The sequence below is a fragment of the Giraffa tippelskirchi genome, chromosome 6 (genome assembly GCF_054371585.1).
Source record: "Giraffa tippelskirchi isolate mGirTip1 chromosome 6, T2T-mGirTip1v1.2.pri, whole genome shotgun sequence".
NCBI classification, from domain to species: Eukaryota; Metazoa; Chordata; class Mammalia; order Artiodactyla; family Giraffidae; genus Giraffa; species Giraffa tippelskirchi.
This window is the reverse complement of record NC_137280.1, coordinates 117,466,668-117,481,249: the sequence shown is the minus strand read 5'-3', so window position 1 is coordinate 117,481,249 and position 14,582 is coordinate 117,466,668. Positions and strand designations below refer to the sequence as shown.

Below are 14,582 nucleotides of genomic sequence, written 5' to 3'. Positions count from 1 at the left end.
AGCAAAGCAGTGTCTCACCTGGGGTTCATACTGACCTTCCTGGGGACACATCTGTGGTTGTCAGGAAGTAGGGGGCTCCTGGCACTGGGGGTGTGGGGGGAAGGGGAGTCCAGGGATGCTGCTCAGGTCTTCACAGTGCCCGGGACGGTTCCCTTTCCCTGCTCACATGTAGCCTTGTCCAGCTCCAAGTGTCAGTGCTGCCAGACGAGATGGAGGAGCCTGAACAGTGTCCCAGCTCTGGCCTGTTTTTGTACTTGAGGGTGGGCTGAGAGAGCCGGCTTTGGCCTGCTGAGAGAGCACCACACCGAGAATCGCCACACCAACCCCCCCAGCTCCTCTGGGACCCAAGGTGAGGGGCAGAGCAGCCCAAGCGCCAGGGTTGGATTGGCGAGGTCAGCACAGCAGCCCGGAGAGCTCGGGGGCTATGCCGGATGCTTGAGTGCACCCCATCCCCAGAGCATCCGGTAGAGGGGAGGCACAAGCGCCCCGGCAGGCTTGCAGCCCTGCAGGTGGAGTAGAGCCTCATGGGAAGGTGTTGGGGCAGCGTCCTCCATGGTGCGAGGAGCCTCGCTTCCCACTGCTCAGTGTCACCGCCTCGGCCTTGGCCACCCCTTCTGCGAGGTGGCGTCATGATGTAGGCCCCTCAACAAGCAGTGTGCCTCTCCTGTCTCACCCAGGTGTTCTGCACAGTATCCCTGCCCTGCCATCCTCCTCTGCCCCGGCTCCTCCCTCAGAATCCCTGACCAGAGCATTGCACATGAACAGTGGTTGTGCAGGAACTTGGTTTGTTGGTGTTGAAGCTGTCCCTGTGTGGAAGGTCAACTTCTGTCAGTGTGATCTGACTCACAGCAAAAACTGTGCCAGTTGTATTAGGGTGATGGGTCCATGCTGAGGCTTTCTGTGAAGGCTGACCCCGCCCCAAGCGGTCTGCACGGGTGGCAGGCAGGGTTGGAAGCCCAGAAAAGTGTAGGGAGCAGGACGGGTGGCTGGCGGACCTGAGCGCTCTGTCGGGGTGGGCCTTGGCCATCTTAGCTGTGAGCTCAGCACAGACACACACAGGCATGGTCCACCCAGCCTCTGAGTCAGCTGTGAAATCCGGAGCTGGCTCTGGCACCCTCCCAGGGCTCTTCGGGTCTGTCTGAATTCAGTACTCATCTGTAGACCACCTGGGGAGCTCTGGGAGGGAAGGAGGAGTGTCCAGCAGCACATATCTGGGCCGGAATCCAGGAGAGCGAGCCATTGGCACCTGTGGTTGCAACAAGTCGGGCGAGTAGTCCCAGGCAAGTTGTTGGTGAGCTGGGTTTTGAGGGATGAATATGAGTTTGCCTGGTGTCTGGAAGCTGATAGTCCTCCTCTGTCTGCCTTCAAGGCTTCTGCTGCCTGGGCAGCTTCATGTCAAAGGAGTGGACCTCGTTTCTGTCCTTTGACTGGTTCTTTTATCCTACTCATCTCTCATGTGGCAGGGATGGTGCTTGTCTCTTTCTAGCCCCCTGGCCTGCCCCCTTGGGTTGTGATCATCCCCGGGGGTGAAGGGGTCCCCACTGTTGTCTAACCAGGGCACAAAGTAGGGGGTGGCACTGCCACCTGCATATCGTCTGTTGATGGGGGGCAGAGGACTAACGGGAAGGTGGGGTGGTGGAGAGTCCTTAGAACCATAGAGGATCGGGTGGCACTGGGTCTTCTGGTCTGGGAAGGAGAGCCAGGGTTTGAGGGTATGGCACTGTCCCAGTCCTAGCCTCCTCTGTGAGGGGGGTCAAAGCAGGCAGGATGAGCATTAAGGATTAACGGGGAAAGCCTCAGAGTTAGAGTCGATTGGGTTGGGGCCCGTGCCTCCCAATGGGGCCTTCCTGCCCACTTGTCTGCTCATTAACTGCACTTGCAGCTGGAGCTTGTGGGCTGGGTGTCTGCAGAGTGTTTCCTCAACTGAGGGTGGTGGGAGGAGCAGGGCTCAGAGGGATTGGAGCAGCTGCCACCCCACGCTGTCCTTCCACTCAAAGTGGGCTCTGGGCGATCTGTTCCCTGAGCACTGTGGCCATGAGTGTCTGCTCCTGGCTGGAGGTGGGACAGCCGGCCTGGGCTCTGCCATGCTGCATGCCTGCTCAGAGCTGGTGACCAGGGCATGTTGGGACCAGGTCACGGGGAGAGCGGCCCTGGGGTGCCAGAACCAGGAGGGAGCTGGCGCACAAAGACCAGGCACGGGGACAGCCCAGGAGCTTCCCAGGGGCCTCCCCAGGGTGTTTCTTCAGTGGGGGCCCCGCTTGGCAGCCCATTTCTTGCCCTGAGTCTGGGGCAGGAACTTTTCCTGAGAGTGTAAAACCCCGGCAGCCAGGCCTTCCAGGAGCTTTCCCAGTCAGCTTGCGAGTTCACCCCTTGCTGAAAAACAGCCAATTAGTCTTGTTTACCAAAGGCATTCTTCCCTGGTACAAACCTCAAAGGAGCACCCATTGGCTTCCAGCCAGATTAATTCCCTAATAACGGGAAGGTGCTTTTGCGGCGCCATGGCCCCTCTCCACCTCTTGAGGGTCACCTGTCGCTTGGCAAAGGTTTTCTTGGGAAGCTTCTCCAGTTCCTCCTCGTTCCCTGAGGGCTGGTCCCTTGAGGCAGGGTGGGGTGGGGGCTGGGTAACATCACAAATGCCTTCTCCATCTACTTGCCTTCCCCTAGAGGCCTCCAGAAGCTTCAGCAGGAGCATAGTGGTCGAACTCTGGGCCCCACACACTCACTTCTGAGCTGCAGGGGCTGCGGCCGAGCCCTGGCAGCTGCGTGCTTGATGTGCCTAGACCTGCAGCCTTGTGTGACCCCAGGGACACTGAGGCTTAGAAGGGAGGGTCTTGACCTAGACCCTCTGCCCTCTCCTAGCGCTGTTTTTTTGTTTGTTTTTTTCTTTTTAGCCTGGTGGGGTGTGGAGAGGGAGCCTCCCTGGGACTGAAACATCCCACCTTGGCAGGGCTCTGGGATGCCCAGATCACGGGGGCTGGGCCTGGCCAGGGGCTTATTCCCTTCAGAGTCTGAGTGTTGGGCCCTGGAAGCTGCAGGAAGTGGAGGGGGTACTGCCCTCTGGAAGCCCCCCGACGCTAGTGCAGGCCCTCATCAGAGAGCAGGAGCACCTCTCACCATCAGGGTGCCCAGCGGGCCCCCTGGGGCCTTGGCAGCCTGCCACCCTCTTCCTTACTTGCGGCCTGGCCCTTTGGGCACCTCCTTCCTCTCCCTGCTTCCCAAGTGCAGGCTTGTTTGTGTCGGGATTCCTGTCACATTGTGAAGTGCAGAGGTCTGAACTCTGCCCTTTTTGGAGAAGGGCATGAGGCACTCTGGGGGGTTTCTGTGTTGCTGGGGCACCTTGCGCCCTGTTCCAATGGCTGGTCAGAGCGGGGAGGACCTCCATCCATTAGAACTCCACCCCCTCCGGGGGGAGGGGCATCTCCCCCAGATGAGCCCTGCTACTGGGAGCCATCTCAGCCTCAGGAAGGGAGGTTAGGGAGTGAGGGGGTTGGTCTAGAGGCCCCCCAAGACTTGCAGGACCCAGCCCACCCCTTGCTGGACATGCCCTGTCAGTGCCCCCCAGCTTGTGTTCTAGGCCCTCCACTCGGCTGGGCAGCCAAGACTTCAAGGGGAGGGGAGAGCACTGGCTTTTCTGTTCACATGGGCTGCGAGTGGCTGGGGTGGGTCTGTGGTCGTACCTGTGGCCCTCTGTGGGTTAGGGAAAGCTGCGGAGAGGGCCCTGGATCCTGCCCTCTCTCTGGACCTCTGGATGGTCCCTTCATCTTGAACCTCTTCTGGGGCAGAGGGGCAAGTAGCTGTGTGTTCTGACCATTCACCAGCACCCAGGCCTGCTGTGGCCTGTGTAACTCGTTTTTACCACCTTGTCTATAACCTGCAGGCTGGGCGTGTCTGTGGAAGTCTGAAGCACAAATACACATGTCCTTTCAAGTGTCACTTGAAAAATAGGTTCCAGGGTAAGAGCCGGACAGTAGGTCTGTGATGGAACCTGCACCCCTGGCCCCCTGGTTCCCCAGCAGCCCAGCTATCCACCCTTGTCCTGCAGTAGTGCTGGTTCTTCTGTGCGTCCTCTCTCGGGTGTATGCATTTCCTGGGGCTTCTGCAGCAAGAGCCCCCCTCACCAGGTACCTTAGAAGAGCACAGGGTTTCCTTTGGCGGTTCTGGAGGTCAGAGGCCCAGAGTGGGGGCACAGCTGGTTCCATCCTGAGGCTCTCTGAGCATGGCCAAGCACAGGGCATCAGAACAAGTCACTTGTTCTTTAGTTTCATTGACTCGTGTCCAGGAGACGCTCTAACCAGGAACCATTTTAAATTCTGAAACAGTTGAATAGAGTATGTTACTCCCTTTTGGGAGCATTGGGCTTTACCTGCTCACATCTTATGGAGAAGCTTTGCACCTTTGTCCATAAGGGAATCTCCTGTGAGGTCCCTGCCAGCTTGGGTGGTGTTGGGCTGCTCCCGTGTAATGTACCTGGAGGCGGGTCAGTAACAGCAGCCACCTGCCTGCCAGCCGCCCCACCACCCCTGTTTTGATGCAGACATGAGTATGTCCCGTGCCCACCCTGCTGTCCACCCCACTGTGCTTCCCCAGTGTCATGCGTTGTCTGAACATCTTACACTATGGCATCATTCTGGAGACGGTGTGCCCCGCTTCCCCTGTGAAGTTTGCCGTGTTGTCTTGCGTACACCCCAGCCACCACCTCCTCACGGTGGACACTTCAGGACTTTCCATGTCCTCACTGGTATATGCGCCACTGGTGGACTTTTCTGTGGGCGAGAAAGCTTGTGGGAGGACAGAGCCCTAAAGGCACAGTCACCAGGCAGGGCTGTGCATGTCTGCCCGCTGCTCTGGGTGGGTGGGCTGTGTCGGGCCCACCTTCTGCTCCCTGCCCCCAAGTCAGACGGCTCTGTGCCCTGTGCTTTTGGCCCTGGCTGGGTGGCTGTCCGGCCTTCTACCAGTGTCCTCCTGCCTCCCTGGCTTCAGGGAGCTGCATGGTATGGCTTTAGCATGGGCTGAGCCATGTGGGAAGCCCACCCTTGCCCAGCTTCCCAGACCTCACCATCCATGTTCCAGGTCAGGAAGACCCCAGGCTCTGTGCCCCACACCCCACTTGGTGGCAGGACCTGCACGGAGGGACCCTCCAGGATCCTTGACTTGCTGTCAGAGCTTTTGTGTGGTTGGCCGTAGGCCTGGCCTCGGCAGATTCTGGAAGGCCGGTTCTCTGCTCTTCCCTGCTGGCCGCAAGGGTCAAGGCCTGGGATCAGGCAGTGGCTGGTCACCGGCTCAAGTGGCCGCTGCTGCACCAGCCTGCTCATGGCTGTTTCTCCTCTCCATTTCAGGGCTCGGTTATGACCCATACAACCCTGAGCTGCCCAAGCCCCCTGCACAGAGGGAGAATGGTGCCCTGGGCAGAGGCATTGATTCCCGCTCAGACATCCTGGAGCTGGAGCTGGTCAACCAGGCCATCGAGGCTGTGCGCTCTGAGGTGGAGCTGGAGCAGAGGCGCTACCAGGAGCTCCTGGAGACGGCCCGGGAGTGCGGTTCGGCCGAGGCCCCCATCCTGGCACCCCACGGCCCTGCTGCCTGCCCTGCCACCAGCCTGGACGGGGACACCTTCCCCCTGTCCTTCGATTACAACCCCAGCAGCCATGGCCTTTTGAGCCCCGATGCCAGCTATCAGCCCACCCCACTGGCTGCCACTGCTGAGCCTGGCTGCAAGTACTCGTTGGCCTCGCCAGACCGGGCTCAGGGCCATGGTGGAGGGGGTGGCGCCCTGGAGTATGTCCCCAAGGCCGTGGGCCAGCCCCGGCGGTACAGCCGCCCCGTCTCCAGCAGCAAGTACGTGGTGGACAACTCTAAGCCGTCTACAGACCTGGAGTATGACCCCCTGTCCAACTTCTCTGCCCGCCTGCTCAGCAGGGCCAGTACCAAGGACGAAAGGGCCCCCAAGCGGCCCCGGGGCTCCCGTGGCAGCGAGCCCTACACACCTGCACCCAAGAAACCCTGTGACCCCTTTGGCAGCTGTGATGCCAGGTTCTCGGACTCGGACGATGACACTGTTGTCACTCCGGGTGACAAACCCGTCACCACCAGCCCGCAAAGAGCTCAAGGGGGCACTGAGAGCAAGGCCCCAGGGAAGCTGGGCTCCAGGGACGGCCCCGAGCTGGAGGAGGGCGGCCTTCGGGAGACCAAGGAGATGGCAGTGCAGTGTGACGTGGAGGATCTCGGGCCACCGCCTCAGAGCCCTGGCAGGCCACCCCTGGCTAAGCCCAGCTCACCAGCCAGGGCTGCGCCAGAGCGCAGCAGCCCCAAGGAGGGGAGGCCTAAGAAGAAAAGTGGAGTGTCACCTGCCGCCAGCCACAAGGATAGTGTCCGGAAGACAGATAAGGGTAAGGATGGTGCACGAGGGAGGCCGGCTGAGAAGCCTGCTGCAGACAGGAAGGGCCCACAGGCCGGCAGCCCCCGGCACAAGGCGGAGCGGCCCCACGGGACCAAGAAAAAGCCATCTTCAGCCACTCCAGTGGCCAGCTCAGGGAAAGGCCGACCTGAACGGCCAGGACCGCTGCCGAGCCCCGCTCAGGGAGCAGCCCGCCAGCCACCAGATAGGATGGCTGGGAAGACCCTGTCAGGGAAGCTGGTGGAGAGGAAGACCCGCTCGCTGGATGAGGGCACCCCCCGGGACGCCCCCAAGCTGCCCAGGCGGGCCCTGAGCCATGCCGAGCTCTTCGGGGATGAGAGTGAGGACGAGGACTCGAGGCCTGAGGCGGCGGCCACCCAACCTCCCGCTCCCCCCAGCCTCAGCTCCAGCTCTGACTCAGACTCAGACTCGGACTCCAGCCTGGGCCTGTCGGCTGCACGGGGGCCGCCCAAGCGCCTCAAGGCCTCCCCACCCCCCTCCTCCTCGTCCTCCTCGGGGGCAGGCTCTGAAGTGGACTACTCAGCCCTGGAGAAGGAGGTTGACTTTGACTCCGACCCCATGGAGGAGTGCCTGCGCATCTTCAACGAGTCAACAGCCGTCAAGACTGAGGACAAGGGCCGGCTGGCCCGGCAGGTGAGGGCAGGCAAGCCGGGCACCTCCCTGACTCCCCTGTGACCAGAGTCCCAGCACTCAGTGGAGACAGCTTGCTGAGCGTCAGCCTCTCTGCTCGTTCAGAATTCAGACCTCTCGATGGCTACTACTTAACCCGCTCCTCATCCGGCTTCTCCCCTGCCTCTTTCACCTCTTCCGTATTCCTTGCAGCCCCCCTTCCCTCCTTTCCCTTCTCCTCCCTCTCAGACCCCCAAACTCAGCCAGCCTCCACCTTTCTGGTTTCCTGCTGCAGTGTCCTCACCTCGCCACCAGAGGGAACTTTGCTCCTAACGAAACTGGCACAGCCAGTCCCATAGGCAACCTGCAGCTGCTGGGGGATCCCAGGTTGGGACCCTGGCCCCACCCCCTGATCCCCCCACCTTGGTGTCCCACCCTGTTCCTGGCCCTCTGCTTTTCCCATTTTTTTCTTCATTCCTACAACTGTAAACCTGCACCGGTCCCTGTGCTGGGTGGACGGAAGCATGGGCTGGGCGGTCTGCAGAACTAACCCTCTGGGGGGCCTGAGAGGTAGGTCTGGGTGCCAAGTCTGTGTCCTCACCTGGAGGCCGGGCCTGTGCGCATCCCTGGGGGGAGGTGAGAACCGTGAACCCCCTCTCCAGGCGGGCAGCCAGTTAGTGTCTTCCCACCTGCTCCTGTCTCAGGCCTGGGTATACCCCAGGCCAGGAAAAGTGAGAGGAGCTGTGGCTGGTATGCGGTGGGCTCCCTGATGGACAGATCTGTGTCTCAGCCCCCCAAGGAGGAGAAGACTGAGGACAAGGGGCATTCAGGCCTGACCACGCTGTTTCCCGGACAGAAAAGGAGAATTTCTCACCTCTCCAAGCAGGGCAAGGAGGTAAGGGTCTGCCTCTGGGTCCTGGGGGAATGGGCACCTTTCTACAGAGGCAGGGCCTCCTCACACTCCCTTGCTGCTGGGGGCCTCTGGCTCTGCTTGTGTCCTGCAGAGCAGTTCCTGGGACCCACATCCGGTCATCAGGGTGTGCTTAGTGCTGGCGGGCAGAGCACGGAGCTCTGCTGTGTTGAGCCAGGTGAGAGCAGCCCTCTAGCAGGGTCACACTGCCCAGCCCCAGTTCAGAGGTGGTCTGTGATCCTGGGCAAGTGCTGCCACATCTCTGAGCCTAGGGTTCTTCCCTTGTAGTGTACAGACAGGATCAGTTGTCAGTCACCGTGGGGCTGGTCAGTGAGCTAGCACTTGGACGGTGGGGGCAGAACACAGAAATGGAGGTGATCCACTCATCAGTCCCTCTGCACTCTGCTGGGCATTCTGAAAGTACCATTCAGAGATTATTGGATTGAGCAGGATATAATCTAGCGGGTGGGTGGGAACACAAAGCCTGTGCCTACAGAAGGACTGAGGGGACTGGGCACGCAGAAGCTAGCAGGGCAGGGCTGGGCGGGGCCAGGGAGAATGGAGCGTCATGGTGAATTTGAGTGCTGAAGCGCCAAGCTGGTTCCTGCCTGGGTATGAGCACACTTGGGTGGAAATCAGCTGGTTCTCTCCAGGCGGTCAGCAGACTCAGATGAAGGCAAGCTGCTTCCCTCCAGGGCACCTACCCGCCCAGGAGAAGGCCCCTGGGCTGGCGTGCCCAATCCCGCAGTCCTGCCCCTGTCTTGATGCCCTGGAAGGCCTGCTCTGGATGCCTCTGATCCAGAGCGTCCTGGGCTTGGAATTTTTCACCCAGGCGGAGCCCACGAGGAGAGGCCCAGCGCCCCCTGCCCGGCCCCCGACCGCCCAGGAGGTGTGCTACCGACGGGCCCAGCAGGCGCAGAGGGAATCAGCCGGCTGGCTTCAGGCCGCCCAGCAGCTGGCTGAGAAGCCGAGCTCTGTCCACATCTCGGCCCCTGGAGAGAAGCGGAGGATCGCCCATGTCCCCAACCCCCTCCTGGCCGCAGGTGGGTCCCAGGGACTGGGCAATGCTGCCACCAGCAGGGAGAGCCCTGGCCTGGCTGCTGCTCTGCCGGGGGCTGTGGCCTTGAGCGGTGCTGGCTGGATGTCTATGTTTATCTGTGAAGCGGCCCCAATGCTAGTGGGAGGTGCCTGGCGGGGCTACCCTGGAGAGTCCGAGGGTAGCTTCCTTCCTTCCCTGTCTGTCCCCAGACCCAGAGTGACTCTCTACTCCCCTGCCAGCCTGGTCTAGGAGGCTCCCACCCAGGTGTGGCACCTCACAAGGTGTTAATGAGGGGGTGACTCTGGAGGCCGTCAACCCTCTAGTCAAACCAGTGGATCTGGGGTAGGAGTTGGGGCTGGGTTTCCTCCCTCCCACCCTGAGGCCACTGTCCTCTGACTTGGGCTTGTCTGAAAGCTGGGTTGCACCCCAACAGTCCAACAAGCGTGGGGCTTAGGCATGCAAAGGGAGCAGGGCTGTGTAGCCCCTGGAGGCTCATCCAGATACAGAGAATTCAGCTTCCCTGGGTGGGGAGACCCTGCTGTCTGACCAACTCCCTGGGTGTCCTTGCTGTTGCTTCCAAACTCCTCCAAGAGCCAGCCGTGAGGAGACGGCTCCAGCTGTCTGAAGGCTCCTTAAGTTTCCTGGTGCTAGAGCCTCCCATAGGAGAAGCGCTCGGCGTTCCTGGCCCTCCCCCCAGGGTGCCTGAGGCGGAGCTCCCAGCGGCCATGCACTCCATCTCCAGTGGGGCATGAGGGGATGGGAAGGGAGACAGCACTGAACCGTGGCCCTGAGGCGCACATTCAGAAGCCTAACCTTACTCTCGGTTGTCTGGTCATCTCCGATGACTTAGGACAGTTCTGTGGCGGTGTTACTGCCTGCACTCTGGTGGCAGGGTGGTTCCCCCAAGTCTTGGGGACTCACCTGCCAATGCCTCCTACTCTGCATGACCCTGAAAGCGCTCCTGTCACTGAGAAGTGTGCATCCTTAGAGATGAGGCTGGTGGGGAGCTCACCTCCCTCATGGCTGAGCCTGGTGTGGGCAGGCTTGGGTCACCGCTCTGTCCGCACCTTGGTGGTCTCACTCTGTCCCCATGCCCCTTCTCCAGCCTCACTGCCAGCTGCCGCTCCGCCTGGGGCCCTTGGAGACAGCCCTGCTGGCAGCCCCCTCCTCTCTGGTTTGTGACCTCATCAAAGGGAGCGGCAGAACACTGGGGCAGCTGCAGGCAGCCGGCTGGTCACAATGAGCAGGCTGGGGGCGACCTGCATGCTCTGGTGCTCAGCCCAGGAGCCAGGGCCTTTCGTCCCTCACACATCCATGCCTTGGAGTCGGGGGCCAGAACATGTGGCAGAGGCTCCCTGCGCCCCCCACCACTCGCCACACCACCCTGGCGGTGACCTTGCCTGAGCCAGCCTCCGAAGCCCTGTTTTCTCCCCCTCCCCCTCGATGGACTTGCCCGAAAGCCGATAGAGCCTGATGTCATTCCACAGCCCTCGGGCCCGACCCCGGCCCCTCCCCCTTTGCTCCCAGATGCATGTCCTGCTGGCGCTCCACGGCCGCGGCCGCCTGGTGCTTTGCAGCTCAGTGATGGGCGTGCTCTCCTCCTGCTCTCACGGCCCCTGTCCCCCCGTAGCCCCCACAGGTGCCAAGAGGACCCTCTCGGCCAGCGGCAGCCAGCCCCCCAGCGGCCCCGAGCCAGGCAGCCAGCCCCTGAAGACGAGGACATTGTCGGGCATGGCATCCAAGACCACCACCACCGTGGCCCCCAAGCGCGTGGCGCACAGCCCATCCTTACAGGTGAGCCCTCTGTATCGCCTGCTATTTCCCCTTTAACTGAGTCGACCCTGAGCTGGGGCAGGCCAGGGTCATGCAGGAACAAGCGTACCACCCTCTGCTTGTCTCTGTTCTCTAGAGTTTAAAGAAGCCCATTATCCCAAAAGAGTTTGGGGGCAAAGTCCCCACTGTCATCCGCCAGCGGTATCTCAATCTGTTTATTGAAGAGTGCCTCAAATTTTGCTCTTCTAACCAGGAAGCCATAGAGAAGGTGCGTGGTGAGGGTGGGAGAGTGGGGGCATGGTGGGAGGCGGGGCTGGGTGGGGCTGAGTCCATGTCCTCCCACAGGCGCTCAACGAGGAGAAGGTAGCCTACGACCGCAGCCCCAGCAAGAACATCTACCTGAACGTGGCTGTGAACACCCTCAAGAAGCTGCGCGGCCTGGGCCCGGGTGCCGGAGCCACTCTCAACAGTAAGTCATGTCCGGAAGACCCAGGCCTCAGCCTTCAACAGCCCCCCTCCCGTCAGAAGGCTGTCAGAGGCTCTGCTGTCCCGGTTGTCTGGCTCCTGTGGAGGATGATTGGCCCTGCACCCTCAGAAGAGCCTCCTGTTACTGTTAACCGTTCTCCTCAGTGAGCCCTGGGGCCGCTGCTAATGGGGGGAGCCTCTTCAAAAGCTTGAGGCAGGAGGGTGCTTCCTCAGCCTCTTAAAGGATGCATTAGCGCCTTCTGCCCTTCGTCTGCCGCAGGCCGGCCCCCTCCTCCTCCCATGCAGAGGTCTTGCCCTTCCCTTCTGAGCAGTGAAGACCCCAAGGAGGGGGAGGGGCTTCTGGGCAGCTTACTGGTCCCCAAAGAGTTAAGGTCACAGGAGGTCAGGCTGTTCCCTTCTTTGGGGAGCGGGGCACTTGGAAGGACTCGGGCTGAACTGCATTCACTACCGTCTTCCAGAAACCAGCGGCCGGAGGGTAGTGTCCCATGAAGTGGTGCTGGGGGGGAAGTTGGCTGCCAGGACCAGCTTTTCGCTCAGCCGCCCTAGCAGCCCCCGTGTGGAGGATCTGAAAGGTGAGCCTGGCTCCTGCAGGGCTGCCCCGGCAGCTCTCAGCCCCCTCTCCCAGGGCCCTGGTGTGGCCCCAGTGTGGCCATGGGCTGACCGCCTCTCCTGTGTCCCCAGGGGCCGCCCTGTACAGCCGCCTCAAGGAGTACCTGCTCACGGAGGGCCAGCTCAAGGAGAATGGCTACCCCTTCCCGCACCCTGAGAAGCCTGGTGGCGCCGTCATCTTCACAGCTGAGGAGAAGAAACCCAAGGACTGTGAGTACCTCCTGCACCAACGCCCTGGGGTGGGGGGCCGGGGAGGGGGCCATCTGGAAACAGGGAGTGTTACAGCCAACGGGTGTGGACACAGAGTTCTGGGCCAGGCAGGCTGGCCTGATGCACACACCCACCCACCCCCACCACCACCACATGGCAGCCTCCTGCAGGATCTGCTGCCGCTGTGGCACCGAGTACCTCGTGTCCTCCTCCGGCCGCTGCGTGCGTGAGGAGGAGTGTTACTACCACTGGGGGCGGCTCCGCCGGAACCGAGGTGAGACCCCTGCTGGGCTGGGCTGGGCTGGGCTGGCCACCTGCTCTGATTGTAACTTTTTTTCCACTGTGGGTTTTTATGGAAAAAATAATACAAAGGCCTTCCTGTGACAGCATTCATAAAAGGAAGGTCTCTGGCCCCACCCACCGGGTGCCCTTTCTACCCCTGTTGACTTTGAAGAATGGGGGCAGTTTGGCCCAAGGGAACCAAGGCTTCATCCTGTCTTGTGGCTGCTTGCTTCCTTTTGTCACCAGTATGGCCATTCCCCACTCATGGGCACGTACAGGGCTCCTTAAGTTCTGACTGCTCTAGACCCTCTCTGGGTGGGCAAGCATCCCTGGGGCCACACCAAGCTCGTCCTCACTGCCTAATGAGGAGAACTGGCGCTGGGTGAGGGTGGGATGGGGTCTGCTAGCTGTCTTGGCCCTTCAAGCCCTGGTTGGGCCTGGCGCCCTGCCTAGGGAAGGGGCCTGGGAAGCCCCTGCCCACCAGGCAGACCGGGTGTGGTGGACTGGGCCAGGGCGTCGGGGGGACCTGCTTGACCGCATCTGTTTGTAGTGGCCGGTGGCTGGGAGACTCAGTACACGTGCTGCTCAGCTGCCATAGGCTCTACCGGCTGTCAGGTCGCCAAGGTAAGTGTCCTGGGTCCTTCCTTGTCCTGGGGAGCGCTGGCTCCAAGCCTCCCTTTTCTCATCCTTGATTTTCCCGCCTGGTGTGGGGACCTTGGGTAAAGGACAGTCTGTGACTGCTGCCAGCACAGCCCAGCCCCTGAGCCCAGCCTTGCCCTTCCGAGCCCACCACCTGATCTTCCCTTCCTCCCACCCCAAGCAACACGTGCAGGATGGCCGGAAGGAAAACTTGGAAGGGTTCGTGAAGACTTTTGAGAAAGAGCTTTCAGGAGATGCGCATCCAGGAGTCTACGCCCTCGACTGTGAGATGGTGAGTGGGCCGGCTGCCCTGGACTTCCTCAGCCCTTGGGGGTCTTGCTGCTTAGGAGGGGCTTCCCAGTCCCTCTTGCAGACCCTCGGGCCTGCGCCGGCGTCAGGAGAAGAAGGTGTCTGGCAGTGAGTCCACCTCCCCTCCGAGCTCACGTCACAGCTTGGCCAGCACCTGACCCCGAAGGCCTGGTGCACAACACAGCCCCTGGCTCAGCTCTGGTATGGGGAGGGCACCCACGTTCTTGTCTCCCTCTGACCCCCAGAGAAGCCCCGGGAAGGCCTCTGGCGTGGGTTCCATATCTAAAAGCAGGGCCTGAGCTGTCGCCTATGGAGCTCAGGGACCCTGGGCTGTGAAGAGGGAAGGGCTGTCGGGACCCTCCGTCTGAGGCGTGTCCCCTGGCCCCACAGTCCTACACCACGTATGGCCTGGAGCTGACGCGCGTCACAGTGGTGGACACGGATCTCCAGGTTGTGTATGACACCTTTGTCAGGCCAGACAACGAGATTGTCGACTATAACACTAGGTGCGTGCTCTCTGCTCATTCCCCACCACGGCCCAGCCCTCTACCTGCAGCCCAGTCCCCGCCCGGCCCCAGGTTGGGGCCTCCCAGCTCCATAACGCCTCCGTCCTCCCGCCCAGGTTTTCAGGAGTGACTGAGGCTGACCTTGCAGACACAAGCATCTCGCTTCGGGATGTCCAGGCCGTCCTGCTGAGCATGTTCAGCTCAGACACTGTCCTCATCGGTCACAGCCTGGAGAGTGACCTGCTGGCCTTGAAGGTACCCTGTCCCCTTTGTCCTGGTTCCTAGAAGGTTCCCAGAATGCGACTGGGACCCATTGTCCTCAATTCAGGGAGGGAGCTGTGGAGTCGGAGGCCAGGCCCCGGCATGCCCTCTGGGGCCCTCCCTGACCGCCCGCCCACCTGTCTGCAGGTCATCCACAGCACCGTGGTGGACACGTCCGTGTTATTCCCGCATCGCTTGGGCCTCCCCTACAAGCGCTCCCTGCGGAATCTCATGGCCGACTACCTCAGACAGATCATCCAGGACAATGGTGAGTGCTGGGGCGCAGGCACATGGGGGCCTTGGGGGCCATAGGGGCCGCAGACTCCCGGCCCTGATACACCCGTTTGGCTGCAGTGGACGGGCACAGCTCCAGCGAGGATGCCAGTGCCTGCATGCACCTGGTGATCTGGAAGATCCGAGAAGACGCCAAGACCAAGCGGTGACCGCCGCCTGCCCGCCCGCCTCTCCCACAGCCCCGGCCCGTCCTCTACCCCAGGCCTCTTCCAAAACAGTGCAATAAATCTCGAGAGCTAA

The 14,582-nt window shown here is 61.5% G+C and overlaps 1 protein-coding gene and 1 long non-coding RNA gene across 6 annotated transcripts in view; one reads left to right on the top strand and one right to left on the bottom strand.

Moving 5' to 3' along the window:
• The window catches only part of LOC145510698 (uncharacterized), a 20,888-nt gene extending 10,784 nt beyond the window's left edge, over nt 1-10,104 (bottom strand). Inside the window, exons 1-3 of the long non-coding RNA XR_014057220.1 lie at nt 9,895-10,104; nt 4,614-4,763; nt 3,678-4,310 (exon numbers count right to left, since the gene is read on the bottom strand). This is a non-coding gene — a long non-coding RNA (uncharacterized LOC145510698). The remainder of the gene's footprint in view (nt 1-3,677; nt 4,311-4,613; nt 4,764-9,894) is intronic.
• REXO1 (RNA exonuclease 1 homolog) overlaps nt 1-14,582 on the top strand; it is a 22,174-nt gene extending 7,592 nt beyond the window's left edge. For 3 of the 5 annotated variants that reach the window (XM_081502759.1, XM_081502758.1, XM_081502762.1), the window contains 15 exons: nt 5,337-7,048; nt 7,815-7,919; nt 8,767-8,977; nt 10,604-10,767; nt 10,883-11,014; nt 11,092-11,215; nt 11,691-11,804; nt 11,914-12,051; nt 12,212-12,325; nt 12,884-12,957; nt 13,154-13,264; nt 13,672-13,787; nt 13,904-14,042; nt 14,196-14,316; nt 14,403-14,582. In XM_081502759.1, the coding sequence (XP_081358885.1) occupies nt 5,337-7,048; nt 7,815-7,919; nt 8,767-8,977; nt 10,604-10,767; nt 10,883-11,014; nt 11,092-11,215; nt 11,691-11,804; nt 11,914-12,051; nt 12,212-12,325; nt 12,884-12,957; nt 13,154-13,264; nt 13,672-13,787; nt 13,904-14,042; nt 14,196-14,316; nt 14,403-14,491 (3,464 nt within the window). In that variant the 3' untranslated portion in view covers nt 14,492-14,582. Of the gene's footprint in view, nt 1-5,336; nt 7,049-7,814; nt 7,920-8,028; nt 8,113-8,766; nt 8,978-10,603; nt 10,768-10,882; nt 11,015-11,091; nt 11,216-11,690; nt 11,805-11,913; nt 12,052-12,211; nt 12,326-12,883; nt 12,958-13,153; nt 13,265-13,671; nt 13,788-13,903; nt 14,043-14,195; nt 14,317-14,402 lie in introns of all 5 variants that reach the window. The other 2 variants (XM_081502757.1, XM_081502761.1) reach the window with 1 other exon arrangement.